This window comes from Perca flavescens, chromosome 12 (assembly GCF_004354835.1).
Source record: "Perca flavescens isolate YP-PL-M2 chromosome 12, PFLA_1.0, whole genome shotgun sequence".
In the NCBI taxonomy this organism is placed as follows: domain Eukaryota; kingdom Metazoa; phylum Chordata; class Actinopteri; order Perciformes; family Percidae; genus Perca; species Perca flavescens.
In genome coordinates, this window is record NC_041342.1 from 4905775 (window position 1) to 4921984 (window position 16210).

At 41.7% G+C, this 16210-nt stretch overlaps 1 protein-coding gene across 1 annotated transcript in view; it reads left to right on the forward strand.

The window, feature by feature from the left end:
- ece2a (endothelin converting enzyme 2a) overlaps positions 1 to 5814 on the forward strand; it is an 88365-nt gene extending 82551 nt beyond the window's left edge. The window contains exon 4 of the mRNA XM_028593517.1: positions 5223 to 5814. Coding sequence (XP_028449318.1) covers positions 5223 to 5516 — 294 coding nt within the window. The 3' untranslated portion in view covers positions 5517 to 5814. The remainder of the gene's footprint in view (positions 1 to 5222) is intronic.
- Positions 5815 to 16210: the final 10396 nt, after the last annotated feature.

Sequence of the window (16210 nt, forward strand, 5' to 3'; positions counted from 1 at the left end):
ATGTGATGTGTGACTCTGTGTCCGTTTGTTTAAAATGGTCTTAAGCATAACATAATTCACAGTTCAAGCTGTCCTCCCAACGCCAGCCTAGCTTCCGAGCAGTCACGGCTATAGCCAAGCTGTTTGCTATACTTCAGTGTCGTCTTGGGTTGCAGTGACGTCAGTCCTCCGATCACTGGGGACATAAAGGCTCTGGAGTTACACTGCACCCATACATCTCCGTGTCATGAATAATGGCTGAAGGGGTGAAGTCAGAATGATGCACTTTGTTAGCTCCCACCCCTGCTATACTCAGTCACCAAAGCCTCCGGAGGGCTCCACCTGTACTGTTCTCTGACTTTTTTAAGTTCCAGCAATCTGCAATCTGGCTTTCTGAGGGAACTATAAGAATGTCTTTTAAAGCAACACTATGTAACTTTTCCCACTTTGGTCCCCCTACAGGTTGTCTCATTGGAACTACAGCTGCAGCTAAAAGTTACATAGTATTGCTTTAAAGGAAAAAGGGAACAATGTGATCACCTTTTTCATTGAAGAACTTGAACTTGATTTATGTTTTATAACTGATATTGAAAAAAAACACTTTGTACTGTAAGGGTAAAAAAAAAAATTCTATGCAGTTCTACTGAGCTACTAAATATTTTGTTTTATAGCACAAATATGGTACTGGATGGTTTAATATAAAAAAGGGGGCGGTCCAGCACTTGTTTAGGCTACTTTAGCACTGACATTTGAAGTAGGGTAACGGTTAGCCTAGAGCTGTCAAAAGAAAAACAATATGGCTTTAGACAACTCCAAAGATGTGTTATACAATACAAGTTGTATTTTATGTATGTAACAAATCAAAAAGGTGGCAGTGTGGTCAAACGAGGAGTTAGCTTATACTGTGGCGCTAGTTCTCTTTTGTTTTTCTGTATTTCTTTTATTTATTTATATATTTAACACACAAAACATTATGTAAATAAGAAAATATTTTTATAAAAAATGGATGATATACTGGATTATGTTACCTTTCTGGGGAAAAAGCACAGAAGCAAGGTTTTGAACAAAATATGTAATCCGCACCATTTTTGTGACTCATGGCTTCAGCTCTTAGTCCTTTCAACTCTGCCATGTTTTTGTCAGGTACTCCCTAATCTAAATCACCCAACGCCTTTTCCCACCATTGCTGTGCATTATGTTACCCATTCCACCCCACATTCACCGACCCCTCCACTCTTCCTCTCGCTTCTCCTCCATGTCACAGTGAAGAGTGAATAATTCATGTTCAGGCTACTTGCTGGTGGAGATGAATCATGTGAGAAGAGCCGAATACACGTGCTCGTCTCAAAGTGACTCCTCTCTCCAAAGACCCCAGGACTGCGTAGGGTGGAGGGGGGGAGGGGCTTCACGGTACAGATCACAACTACTCGGTCCTGGCTGGATGACATTACCATCCCAGCTTTCACCACAGTCACACGTGAGCTCAACACCAGTTCCCTTTGTGTTCAAAGCTCAGCCGTCCATAGACACAATGCAGCAGCTTCTCATACATCCATGTACTGTGTATACAGTGTATGGCATTAGGGCCTCATGGAGTAGCTTATAAATTATGTCTCCAGAACAGTTTCTTACATGTTTATATTTAGTTAACCGATCCCTTGGAACAATAGATGTTCATATGGTGTTGATGGCTAATATAACATTTTAAAATTAAGCAATCGATTTGTAAGGCTCAGGTCTTAGCTGTAAAGTTCCAAGTCAAGTCCAACCATTTCCAAGTTATGTTCAAGGCCAAAACTTAGTTTTTCTGGTCCTAAATAAGTCATTATAATAAAAATGTGTAAACGTGTAGACGTTATGGGAGAGAGAGAGAGAAGCTTCTGTATACAGGGGGATGTATGACTGCTGCAGTACTATTTGTCTATTGTTTATTTTGATTTATTATTTTATAACATTACATTATATAGATTGCGTGCTAATGCACTTTTTAAGTTAGTTTAACCCTTAATGGATGGGTTGGCTGTAAAACTGAATTGCCCCTTTGGGGACTAATAAAGTTATCTGGATCTGAATTACAGGACTTTAACATTAGAAACATCTGATTTTAAAAGACAACATTTTGGCTATCAAATCTTGAATACAACAATTTTTCTTCCACGCTAACAGTGTTGAGGGCTTATTTTTTTTAATATATATATATTTTCAAATCGTACCACTAAATGCTAGCTAACATTAGCTTAAGCCATAGCTGGTCAGAGAACATTGTTAGCCTCAACTCACGTTGCCTCAAATGTTGAAAGTCATTACATCTTTGTCTGTGGTTTTTAAGCCGCACGTTGCCATATGTTTCTTTTTGTTGTCGGCCACAGCAAAGTCATTTTATCCGAACGTGATAATCCGAGGTGTCACCTTTTGTCTCTCTGCTAATGTGCCCTGCCTGGCAAAGACATCTGCCGTCATCCTCTAGCAATGCATTAGAACAATACGTTGATCCAGTTTGCATGTTTTGAGGTATGAAATACAAAATATGTGTTGCTTGCTGCTCTACAAGACTCTGTCCCTTCACTCACACACACACACACCCACACTTGTGTCTCTGGAGAAACTAAATGTGTGTCTGCATGCTTGTGTTTGTGTCAGTTTTCACATTGTGTGTGTGTGTGTGTGTGTGTGTGTGTGTGTGTGTGTGTGTGTGTGTGTGTGTGTGTGTGTGTGTGTGTGTGTGTGTGTGTGTGTGTGTGTGTGTGTGTGTGTGTGTGTGTGTGTGTGTGTGTACTCTTGTTTGCCTGAGCACTGCATTCCTCTGAAGCTTATGCGTCCTGATGCACACGTGTATCTCACACGAAGGATCAACACACTGGAGTGTTGATGAACCCAAAACAACAATTATTCATATGAAGGGACCCTCCCAGTTTTCGTGCTGTCAGACCGTGTTATCAGACTGCATGGCTGCTCAGCCAGCTCTGTGGACTGAAAAGCTCGGTGCTTAACGATTGCTCTGGCTTACAGTCATGCAGTGCCATGTGCCTGATTGGGGAGATGCCGATTTGAGGGAATTTGGTATTTGGCAGAAATGTCTGTCTAACAAGTAGTCACAGTTTTTGTGACTCAGATTTGGATTTAATTTAGAACATTGCATCTCCCACAGCACTGCCTTTCCTTAAAGGAGAATTCCGGCCAATTTTTACGTTAATCTTGATCGCTATAGCTACGCGAGTACTTTCGATAGAAAAAACCCCGACCCGAATCAGTGCAGGTAACACTGAGAAGCTGCAGCTACTTACTACAAGCGTCCCCTGAGCTAAAACGGCAGTGCTCGGGGTAAGTTTTAGAGTGCCTTTGTGCCTCTTAACAGACACAAAATGCAATTAATATGTCTGTGCCACAAGAACAGGGCCCTTACGTGTCAACAAGATGCGTTTTCAACTCAGACATAGTTTAAATTCACCTACCCTGGTCCCTGTCTCGATCCTGCCAGTAGCTAGCTTGCCCTGCTAGCTGATAGCCGTTAGCTGCTAGCTGCCGTTTGTTGAGTGTATTCCGACAGGCTTCTGTGATAATCATCCCAAAAACAATCCACGGAGCGGTGGTGGTGTGGCTATGTCCTCCAGAGGACAGGTCATGTCATGTCTTGAAGTGTATTCCCCCCTAAAAAAAACAATAGTGCGGTAGTAGCTGTTAGCTGCTAGCTGCCCTCCGGTGAGTGTGTACTGTACAGCCAGATATAGCTGTTAGCCGTTAGCTGCTAGCTGCCGTCCGGAGAGTGTATTCAGCCAGGCATCTGTGCTAATCATCCCAATAAAAATCCACGGAGCGCCCGGTGGGTTGGTGGATATCCTGCATAGGACAGATCATGCCTTTGCAGCGACAGGTTTAGATTATTTCCCCCTCAAAATAGGTAATTGAGCACTGTAGTGGTTATGACCATATCAGTGACTATCCTATGTAACTACATGGAAACGGGATAAACGATGTCTGTGGCTTGCACAGTAATAGCGTTACTGAAGCCTAGCTGTTGCATCGCGCGGTCTCCTGGGAATTCAGTTGTAGCAGAAAAAGGTAAACAGTCATTTGCAGATTGGAGCGTAGTGTGTGTGAAGAGTGAAAAGCGGAGTTGTTTATAACGGAAGAAGCTTGGAGTATGAAGAATATAGCAGATATGCAACACACGGAGCCTTTTGCGTTTGATGGTCATCCTTATTTATTCAAACCAGAGTATACAGACGAAGAACTAGCCTCAAGAGTTGGAAAGAGCGAGACTGACAGACAGAGGGGAAACAGGCAGATGAACTTGCTGCTCCAAGCACAAGCTAAAGGTAGCCTTCAGTAACTGGGGGACATAGCCACACCACCGGGCGCTCCGTGGATTTTTATTGGGATGATTATCACAGATGCCTGGCTGAATACACTCACTGGACGGCAGCTAGCAGCTAACGGCTAACAGCTATCTGGCTGTACACACTCACCGGAGGGCAGCTAGCAGCTAACAGCTACTACCGCACTATTGTTTTTTTTAGGGGGGAATACACTTCAAGACATGACATGACCTGTCCTCTTGAGGACATAGCCACACCACCACCGCTCCGTGGATTGTTTTTGGGATGATTATCACAGAAGCCTGTCGGAATACACTCACCAAACGGCAGCTAGCAGCTAACGGCTATCAGCTAGCAGGGCAAGCTAGCTACTGGCAGGATCGAGACAGGGACCAGGGTAGGTGAATTTAAACAATGTCTGAGTTGAAAACGCATCTTGTTGACACGTAAGGGCCCTGTTCTTGTGGCACAGACATATTAATTGCATTTTGTGTCTGTTAAGAGGCACAAAGGCACTTAAAAAACTACCCCGAGCACTGCCGTTTTAGCTCAGGGGACGCTTGTAGTAACGTAGCTGCAGCTTCTCAGTGTTACCTGCACTGATTCTGGTCGGGGTTTTTTCTATCGAAAGTACTCGCGTAGCTATAGCGATCAAGATTAACGTAAAAATTGGCCGGAATTCTCCTTTAAGGAAAAGTACCTAAAATGCCTAAAACCTTTGCTGCTATCAGCTTTAAGTTATCAAGCGTATAATTGATCTTGGCGATGATACTGTGATGAGGACAAACTCCAAATGGTTCAACAACTCTGGCTGCTCAGGTAGCAGTAGTGGTGGCTGCTGTTGATGGTGAGAGTTAAAATGGAGTGGGTCTTGGTGGTAAATACTTCTAACACTTTTCCTCTCCTAATTTCTTATTCTTCTCCCAGATCAGTCGCTGCCTGAAGCCTGGAGGACGGTTTGTCTCTGTAACCTTCGCCCAACCCTTCTTCAGGAAACGCCTCTACGCTCGCACCGAGTACAACTGGTCGATTAGGAAGTACAGCTATGGAGAAGGCTTTCAATATTTTGTGTATGTAATGACAAAAGGAGAGGAGCTTAGCCCAGAAGATGCAGCTCTGGAAAAAAAGCTACTGGAGGACACCAAATCACCACCTACCAGGGTCGCCACAACACAAGATGAAGATGAGGAAGACTTCCTGTCTAATATTGATTTAATTTAATATTTAACTGGATTATCTAAAGGAATCTTAGGAATACACTAAGCCTGGGATTTAAGAGTAAGCTCTATACTGCGATAATGACTTCAGAAACTCAAACTTTACCCTCGCGAATACAACAACAATGTCCTCTGTTACTCAAAATGTCTACTTCACCATTTTTATGTGAGTAGGTAAGAATTAGCTATGTATTTTAATAGTTATGGCCTGGGCATAGATGTTCATTTAGGCTACGTTTACATTGCTACGTTTTGATTTAAAAACGATTTTTGGCACCTTGGTAGCTCACCTGGTGGAGCACGCGCCCATATATAGAGGTTTACTCCTAGATGCAGCAGACGTTCCCCTTCTCTCTCCCCTTTCGTGTCTTCAGCTGTCTATAAATAAAGGCCTAAAAATGCCCCAAAAAAGAATCCAAAAAATAAAAACGAATATCTTTTGCTATGTTTACACCTCGCGTTCACACTGCTCTGGAGTTTAAGAGCCCCTAAACCGGAGAAATTTGGAAACACTTCTGACCCGTTTTGGTTTGGAATCTCGGGTTGTGTTGCAGTCTCAACTGCCACAGACGGAGACCTTTGGCGACACCGACATTAACGCCAATGTTTTGCTGCCTGATTGGGTCATGACCGCCTCGTTCTCTGAGACTAAACTACTAATGTTACCATGGCCACCATCAGTAATGGGCAGAGTATACATGCTGCCTCCTGTTTACCTCGGCACGCGCATGCCCAGTATACGAGAATGTCAATGAGATATGCAGGTTGGGGGTGTTAGTTTAAACGGACATCAGTTTTTCTATTAGAGCTAAAAACACACAGGTCGTTTTTTGGCTTGGTTTAAAAACCAAAACGTAGCAATGTAAATGTAGCCTTAGACCTCTTTGAGGATAGCCTGACAAGCCAGACCCACATCAAGATGTTAGGTCTGGGAACTCACCATTGGCAGGGCTCAATCTGAGGGGCGGGATAATCGGTTATCTTTCAAATTCCCTCTGCACGCAATAGGATAGCGCTACAACCAACCAGAGCAACGAAGAAGGTAGCTGAGCTAATTGATAGGTTAAACCTTTGCCGTATCCAGTCGGCAAAACTCAGAACACACCTTCCTTTTTAAAGAATGACTTTAGTGCCGTTCTTTGTTCTTTTCTCAAAGAAAAGCTTAACTCCAAGTCTTACAGAGTCGTGGTCAAAGGCGATTCGAAAGACTGCTGTCGCGCGAGCTGTAGTTCCAATGAGACAACCTGTAGGCGGACCGAAGAGGGAAACGTTACATAGTGTTGCTTTAACATTTGCTGCCGCTAGGGTGCGTCTAGATTTCAAGGCTACTTTGAGAAGTGATTATAGCAGATTTGTTTTGGAATGGATTAAGACTACGCACCACCAGGGACAATTACTACAAATAAAATCCATAACGATATATATCATTTTCTGTCATGAGAGCAAAGAAAGTTGTTAATGTCTGTTTTTAACTTACCAGATGATTTAAAAATTCATGGTACGTCACAATACTTGCAGTTGTTACATTCCCAAAGTAAAACTTGAGACAGTAACGTACAACCTGGAACAAAATCATTTTTGAGACTAATCAAAAGAAAATGTGTGGTACTTATTTACATGAATAGACTATTACAACATTTACATAAACACATTGTCCACTTCCCCCCCCCCTTGTTTACAGAAACAAAGTGGTTGTGCCAAATAAAATAAATTCAGAAGACAAAACCCCACATCTTTTGGAAAACAAAAAGTCAAGCAGAAGACCCATCTCACTTTTGCACTATATTTAAAAAACCTACCTGTGTTACAGTGGTGGCACCAGCGAATAATCCAAGTGTTTTTGACAAAAAGTCACCTACGTGTATGAAAATATAGATTACCCAAACTGGCCTTGTACCTTTACCCACCCACTTACCTCATAATATTAGAACACTCAACACACAAAATAATGAATTACATAAACATTGTTTTCTATACGTTTTTATATGATTGTATTGTTTATACAGTCAGTAAGTTTTTGATTGCAATGGAGAGATGTGTAGTCCTGTTTAACTATGACTCATCATGTTTCTGTCTGTGTCGTCATTTTCTGAAACTGCTACAGTTCATTTAGAAACTTTCATCTTTTATAAATCAATTTTACACCCCAGTGTCCTTAACTGTTCTGTCTGACTGTATATCAGAAGGATTCAACAGATGCTGTGGGGCAGCACAAGCCTGCCAGTGTTGCACAATTTGCAAGACAAACTGGCATGTCTAGACAAGGTACATAACAGCAGCACTGGCCTGCATGTAAAGTCAGTGTTAAAGTCTATTAATATGTCGGACAGAGTCTTCCCTTCTGTTGGGGTTGTCTGCATCTGTCCCACGTCTGCTTTAGATTCCAGACAAAAGCTGCTAATGGAGAAACGCATAGTTTTGACACACCTGTCAAGCATGACAGCACTGCGTGTGGGCACATACAGAGGCTTGCAAAAGTATTCATACCCCTTGAACTTTTCCACATTTTGTCACGTTGCCCACACCCACAAACGTAAATGGATTTTATTGGGATTTTATTTGATAGACCAACACAAAGTGGTGCATAATTGTGAAGTGGAAGGAAAATGATACATGGTTTTACATTTTTTTTACAGATAAAAATCTGAAAAGTGTGGCGTGCAAAAGTATTCAGCCCCCCCTGAGTCAATACTTTGTAGAACCACCTTTCGCTGCAATTACAGCTGCAAGTCTTTTGGGGTATGTCTCTACCAGCTTTGCACATCTAGAGACTGAGACTTTTGCCCATTCTTCTTTGCAAAATAGCTCAAGCTCAGTCAGATTGGATGGAAAGAGTCTGTGAACAGCTATTTTCAAGTGTTGCCAGATATTCTCAATTGGATTTAGGTCTGGACTCTGACTGGGCCATTCTAACACATGAATAGGTTTTGATCTAAACTATTCCATTGTAGCTCTGGCTGTAGGTTTAGGGTCGTTGTCCTGCTGGAAGGTGAACCTCCGCCCCTGTCTCAAGTCTTTTGCAGACTCTATCAGGTTTTCTTCTAAGATTGCCCTGTATTTGGCTCCATCCATCTTCCCATCATCTCTGACCAGCTTCCCTGTCCTTGCTAAAGAAAAGCATCCCCCCAGCATGATGCTGCCACCACCATGTTTCACGGTGGGGGATGGTGTGTTCAGGGCGATGTGCAGTGTTAGTTTTCCATCGCACATAGCATTTAGGCCAAAAACTTTTGACCAATTTTGGTCTCATTGGACCGGAGCACCTTCCTCCACATGTTTGCTGTGTCCCCCACATGGCTTGTGGCAAAATGCAAACGGGACTTCTCATGGCTTTGTTTCAACAATGGCTTTCTTCTTGCCACTCTTCCATAAAGGACAGATTTGTGGAGTGCACGACTAATAGTTGTCCTGTGGACAGATTCTCCCACCTGAGCTGTGGATCTCTGCAGCTCCTCCAGAGTTACCGTGGCCACGGCCATGTCTTGGGAGGTTTGCAGTTGTGCCATACGCTTTCCATTTTCGGATGATGGATTGAACAGTGCTCCGTGAGATGTTCAAAGCTTGGGATATTTTCTTATAACCTAACCCTGCTTTAAACTTCACAACTTTATCCCTGACCTGTCTGGTATGTTCCTTGGGCTCCATTATGCTGTTTGTTCACTAATGTTCTCTAACAAACCTCTGAGGCCTTCACAGAACAGCTGTATTTATACTGAGATTAGAATACACAGAGGTGGACTCTATCTACTAATTAGGTAACTTCTGAAGGCAATTGGTTGCACTGGATTTTGTTTAGGGGTATCAGAGTAAAGGGGGCTGAATACTTTTGCACTCCACACGTTTCAGTTTTTTATTTGTAAAAAAGATTTGAAAACCATGTATTATTTTCCTTCCACTTCACAATTATGCGCCGCTTTGTGTTGGTCTATCACATAAAATCCCAATGAAATACATTTACATTTGTGGTTGTAACGTGACAAAATGTGGAAAAGTTCAAGGGGTATGAATACTTTTGCAAGCCTCTGTACACATGTACATACAAGTAATAGCCCGCCCTGCGTGTTATTTGTTGAGGAAACGTGAGATGAGTCTCGGGTCCTGTGCGTTCTGCTGCTTAAATTTAGACCAGAGAGAGAGAGAGAGAGAGAGCCAGGCATGCAGACAGGCAGGAAGGCTGGTGACTGGAGGGGGGGCACATTGATAAAGTAGAAATCATTTATTTTTAATTCTCCACTGAGATCTAATTACCGCCTATTTTTAAGACTTGGAAAAAAAGGTGTGTGATTTTTCAGATGGCTCTTCTTTCGTTCCATGATTGTTTGCTGGTGTAACGTGCTAGTTTGTTTAACTTGAACTTTGATGTTGACAAAAGTCACCACAAAATCTATTTAGTAGCTGTTCTGGAGCTTTTGACCCCATAACACAATCTTCCTCAGCAGGCGGAGTAAACCCAGTTGGCATGGCATTAACTGTTGGCTAAACCCCAGCCCCGTTAGTTACTGTTGCCGTGCTTGTTAAGCTTTGTGTTTTCACATGGGCACTTTTGTGGTGGGATTGTTTTATACTGGCTCCAAAGTCAAGAATGCACTTTTAATCTCAATCAAAAAACATTTTCAAATGTTCTTTTTGTGTCTTTTATACTGCAAAAGGATTTCCATCTAACTAAAAAATCATGTGTGACATTACCGCACTGCTACGTCCTTTGACTGTTACTGTAGCTTTGACGCGATTGACTGAAGCAATCGTATATTCTCCTGTTACGTAAAAATACACACTGCACATATTGAAATGTATCACTATCAGACAGTGATGGTCTCAATCTCACCCACTCTGGCTGTGATGTGGTTTCCATGGTGACAATTGGGTGCAATGCCCTGACTACCTAAAAAAAAAAGCCTGCCACCTAATTAGCATGGCAGGGTGGACGACAGGAGGGCTATTATGTAATTGGCAGTGGGTTTGACATCAACAATAGGTGGTGCAGAACATCTCCACTGCAGCACTGGGACATAAAAACATTTCATGGATGGAAGTTGGGTATGTCCCTGCACATGGAGAGAGTTATGTGGAGTGAGTTATCCACCCCTTTTTTCTCAGTTGGACTTAGTTTAGTCATGCATCTTTTTCTGTAAATAACTGAATGTATTGAAATTGTAGCAGCAGTTGTTATTTTGGTGCATTTGGTTTTCAGCTCCCTTTTATCGGGCTGACTGACCTGCGATGGCAGAGCCTGACAGTGAGATTTGACTTGACTGGACTTAAGTTATATAACCACAGAGCAGGGCGTGGGCCTAATGCAGAGGTTTAGTAATCATTTTCTCTTTTACACAAACCTCTTTGTCTTATGTGCATTTTTTTTTTGGTGTCTTCAGCTGATCAACCTGAGTCATCCAGGTATCTGCAGCTATGACTTAATATAGAGTGCTGTGTTTAGAGTGCTCTGTGTGTGTGTGTGTGTGTGTGTGTGTGTGTGTGTGTGTGTGTGTGTGTGTGTGTGTGTGTGTGTGTGTGTGTGTGTGGCAGAGCCAGAATTTTCCCTCCTGCTGCTAATTGTCCTCCATGCTCTGTTGCCCAAGGGCAGCAACAACACTAATCTACTGCATGCTCAATGCCTTTCTCTCAGTTTTTCTGTCTCTTTCACTCTCTCAGTCACTCTTTTCACCACTCCACCACCCTGCCCTCTCTGTCTGCATCGATTGGCTCTGATGCTTTGATGTGTGGGTGTTTTGTGAGGGCACATGCAATTCAAAAGGTTTACTGCTTGCTTTAACCAAATGTCTCTGGGTTTCATCTGCCTCATTGTGCTCTTGTTTAAAACGGAATCACAACACACCACTGCTGCCTGTTTAAACCCAGTTGAACTGCCTGCTATTCTGGTTTCTTACAACCAAGGTCCGGTTTTTGTAGTTTTGTTTTGTACTAACAAAAGTTATTTTCAGAGATCTGGGAATGCAGCAATGTTAACTAGAATTGCCGCCAACCAATGAAGTTGCAGTTTACATCCATGTCTGTGCAGACTTGTTTAATATGTAGTGAAGTCTACAGGCATATAAAGTGTATAATATATCATGGAAAAGGTATTAGGTGTATTTTCCTGTGAGATAGATGGGTGGACAACCCAAAAATATAATGCTATTACCGTCAAGTAGGCATAATAAAAACTAATCCAATGGGGCAAAAGAAATGAGCGTTCAGACGATCGTAGGTTTTAAACACCCCGCTGGGTTGGTCAAACTTATTTGGAATATGAAACAAAGGCAAATGTAAAAAAAATTATGAATCTGCGAGACACAAACTAAAGACTTGTGGCAAACTAATTTCCCTTGAAAATAGGACTGAATTCTAAGTATTCATGAAAATAAAACTTACATTATTATGCTTGCCTTTATTTTATTAATATTGTTATATTTCACGAAGCCACTACCTGCAGTGATCAGGTGGCACTCTACATGCTAGCAGATTAGCTCGCTAGCAGCGCTAATGCTAGTTTAGCTGCATTGGTCATTATGAGACCTTCACTTTGCAGGTTTTAACAGTTGGTCTCCCTCATCTTTACAAACCAGCTTCCTGGATTAACTTTAAACTAGCTTATTCAGTTTCACACACACAGTTTTCTAGTGAAATTAGGTTTTATTACCCGCATTGTAGGGTTGCTTGCTTTTAATTTGAACTCCAAACAAAGTGGTTTAGATCAGTGGTCACCAACTTTATAAATCTGAGGTGGTTAGGGAGAGAATGAAAATGATTTCAATCAGGAGAGACTTTGTTGCGGATATGCAAAGATGTATTGTACTAATGCATGATATGACATGTACAGTCTTTGGAGATTAGACTCCATCATTATGAAATGGTATATAATGGAGTCTAGACACTGATGGTGGTGTGAGGAACCCAAAGACCGAACCGAGGAGGAACCAGGAGCCGTGCACGATGAAGACCGGAGGAGCAAGGGGGGGAGGAGGAGGAGGAGGAGGAGGATTGTGCTCTTAGCCTGAAATGACAACTGAGCAGCAGAGAGAGACAGGTTTAAAACAGGGATGTCATGCTGTGATTGGCTTGTGAAATTCAAGGCCGCTTCTGATTGGTTAAAATAAAAATGAACGCCTCCTAACAGCTGTTCAGTTTTAGAAGAGAGAGAAATGTGATTACGTTTAGAAGTCTTCCTGTAAGAATTTACGCTGAGTTCCATTTCTTGTACACAAATTTATGTTCATTTGTATCACTTTTCTCTAATAATTCCCCTTTTTAAATACTACATAGGTTTACCCTTTCAGGTAGCCAAAAATTATTTAAATTTGAGATTGAAAAATAACTGTTGTAGAGATTTCGCTGCTTACTTAAGTACAACTTTTTTGTAACCGATAAGAATTATGTAAGTAAGACCAAGCTGTAACCTACAGCCGGTGTAGCCAGGTGCTACAGACCAGCATAGATGGGATGGAGGGAATCAGCAGTTATTCTTGTCAGTGGCAACCAATCTGCAGTAGATTTAGTGAGAACTAACACAAAGCGCTGTATCTCTGTCCATCTCCCTTGGGGCAGCATAAAGGCATAATATACGGTATGGCAGGCTTATATAACCAGAGGAGGAATATTAATGGACGTCCACTCGGGATCGGACGAAAGTGGAATCAGATCAAAGCTCTTTGTCCTCATTGCACACGCTCAGTTTGAACCCGTGCTGAGCGTTGCTGTGAGCTGTGTGTGTTCGTGTATGTGAAAGATAACAGTACAATGGCACTTAGCATTTACGGCGGTCTGCTTTAACATTTTGTTTGTTTTGCACACGAACGTCCACATGTCTGTCATGCTTGTATTTCCATCCAGTCTTTCCAGTGACGGGGGGGCATCTACAGCATGTCTGTGTTGGCCCAGTATAGCCTGCACTCCCAGGTTGGGACATAGGAGCCACCAGGGTTACATCTACAGCTCCAGCATACAGTCAACTCACCTCTGACCCTGGCATTTGTCTTATCAGAGAGCAGTAGCTCATTAGTTGTTGCCTGAGATGTTTCAGTCAGACATCCCACATTAGAATTTAAAGTTCTGTAGTTACATTATCTTAAAAATTTGACTTTGTAGTTGGAGCCAAAGCCTGATACAGATGGGTGACAAATTAAAGGACAGATCTGAATAAATAAATTGCGAGTCATTACGTACAGTATGCAGATGCTACTTTATTCTTCTTAGCTCTAACTAAACTTGCAAAGCAGTGTAAACACCAAACGGCATTCTTGAGCATGTTCGGTGACGTCTGCCTGATACAGAGTTGCTCTCCAGAGATTGATAACGTGGTGGTGAAATTTGTTCTGATTACAATATGGCCAGCAATGGAACACAGAGGCGCTTTGGCAACACATACACATACCTGTCTGTCGGATAATTTGTTGCTGGTTTTGATCTCTTTAGGGGAGTTTTTTACCTCCACGCCGGCGTCAGCCGCGGCTGGAGGCAGCACGTTTTCCGTCCCATTCTCGTGAATGCGATACTTTGGTGGTCAAACCATAACTCAAGAATTCCTACGCTGATTATGACAAATATTTCATACAAATGTCTAACAGGATAAAATAAAGAAGTCATGACATTTTATATCCAAAAGATCAAAGGTCAACCTCGCTGTGACACCATAATGCAAAAACACTTTTCTGGCCATTTTTCAACACCATAACTCAGGAACAGAAGGGGAGATTGTGATCATATTTCACATTTGGTCGGATACTAAAATTGCTGACATTTATCATGGGTGCTCACCTTGAAACTGTGGTGATTGTATAGATCTTCTGTGCTGCCGGGTTAAAGATTTGTGTGAAGCATCCATGTTTAAAAATAAAGTCAGAATTGAGAATTCTCTGACTCTGATGTTCCTATTGTTTGTCATCTTCCATTGACTTTAATCTCAGAACTCAAATACATATTGCAACATGTGGCTCTAATCCTCTTCCGTAGTTAAGCCTATTGTCTCTCAAATGTCTAGACATATTTTGGTTTTAGGAATATCCTTTAGGATTCTTGAGCATAAAAAGATTTGAAAAATTGTAAAATTACAAATCAACTTGCAAACTGTATAACACTGAAGGGCGAGCAATGCTGCAGCATTATTAGTAGTAGGACTTGAATGAATTAATTACTTTTAAAGTAACATGTACGCAGTCACACTCATGACGGGAAGAGGCTTAAATAATTCAATATTTGCCCAAAATATGTTGGCCCGGTTCCGTCCTTCCAGGGCCGCCCATTACTGTGAAAGGTGTAATCATCCAGGACCGCAGACAGCTGCACACGTACACAGGCGACATCCACAACAACATGATCGATAGCACTATGTGTTCATTCAGTGCAGTGCTGATGTTATCAGGACAGTCAATAATCTCTCTGATGGCAATGTGGTTGGTTAAACTGATGACGCTTTGTTGATGTTCTGTTATTAGAGTGAAGTGCAGTCCAGATGTAAGGATCAGTGTTCTGGCATTGTTGTCAGAACAGGTAGCTATTTATAGATGTGTCCTGATACTGTACATGTTTTTATCCAAAAGACAAACAAATTAGAGTGAATATCTGTCATATGTATAGCGTGATTTCCAGGAAAATGGAAATGAAATGAATTTCTATTGATGCTGTGCAGGATGTGTACCACCAGTGGAAGAGGGGAGGGTGGGGGGGGGTATTAACTGACACGATTTTCTGACTGACACTGTTGGCAAATAGTGTAGTACAGTATTTATTTTCTTCACCTGACAGTTTCACTTAATTTCACACATCTGTGGATGTAATAAACTAGTGATTTCTAGCCAGGGTACTTGGACCTCAGTGTTTTGTTTTTTTCCTGAAGTTACTTGGAACGTGGAGTCGCTCAGCTAATTGTGATTTGAACAACAACAAAAAGATATAGCCACATATTTATGTTTAGAAAGATAGTATAACAAATGGCTGCGATGCTGATCTTTAGTAAGTTTATTGTCACAGAGACATTCTACCTACAGGTACAGAATGTTAGTTTGACTGAAGTTTTCCATCGACCTGAATCGCTTAACACCTTCATACCATTTTTTGTGTGATTGAAAATATGTGGAAACTAACCAGCAAAAAGCCAACAAAAAGTCATAGATAAATGGTTCAAATGTCCAGTTTCTGCCATTGTGTGTGGGTACGTTGGGCAAAACTTCACCACAGAAAAGGGGATTTTTGTGCATGATATAGGTTTTTATGGCCTGCTATAGGCTGTGTGTGAGAGCTACTGTATGAGAACACTGCACATGTAGACTTTGATAGATGATCATGTGGCCAGTTGTGGCTCCCCAGGGGTCTGTGGTTTAATACAGTACATTGACTAGTATAGGCCTGCATGAGCTGTTTAACAGCTTAACAGATGGATGACTGTTCCTTACCCACTCTTTAATTAAGGATCAGTATTTACTGTCCCTGAGGTCATGGATACGGAGTCCAAAAGCTGCAAATATATTTAAGACTTTTGCTTTCCGATGCTACATGTACAGTATGTTCTGTTGTTTTGTCTAAAAAGAAAATGGTATGCTAATCACAGTCACTGTGCTGAGGTGATGTGCTCTATGTTGTTTTTTTCTCTTTGACTTTTATTCACAGAACAAACTTTGATGTTCCAATTGTTTGTCATCTTCTATTGAATTGTTAGTATAAAAAAATATCTTGGGACAAAAGCCATAACAAAGAATCACATTAACA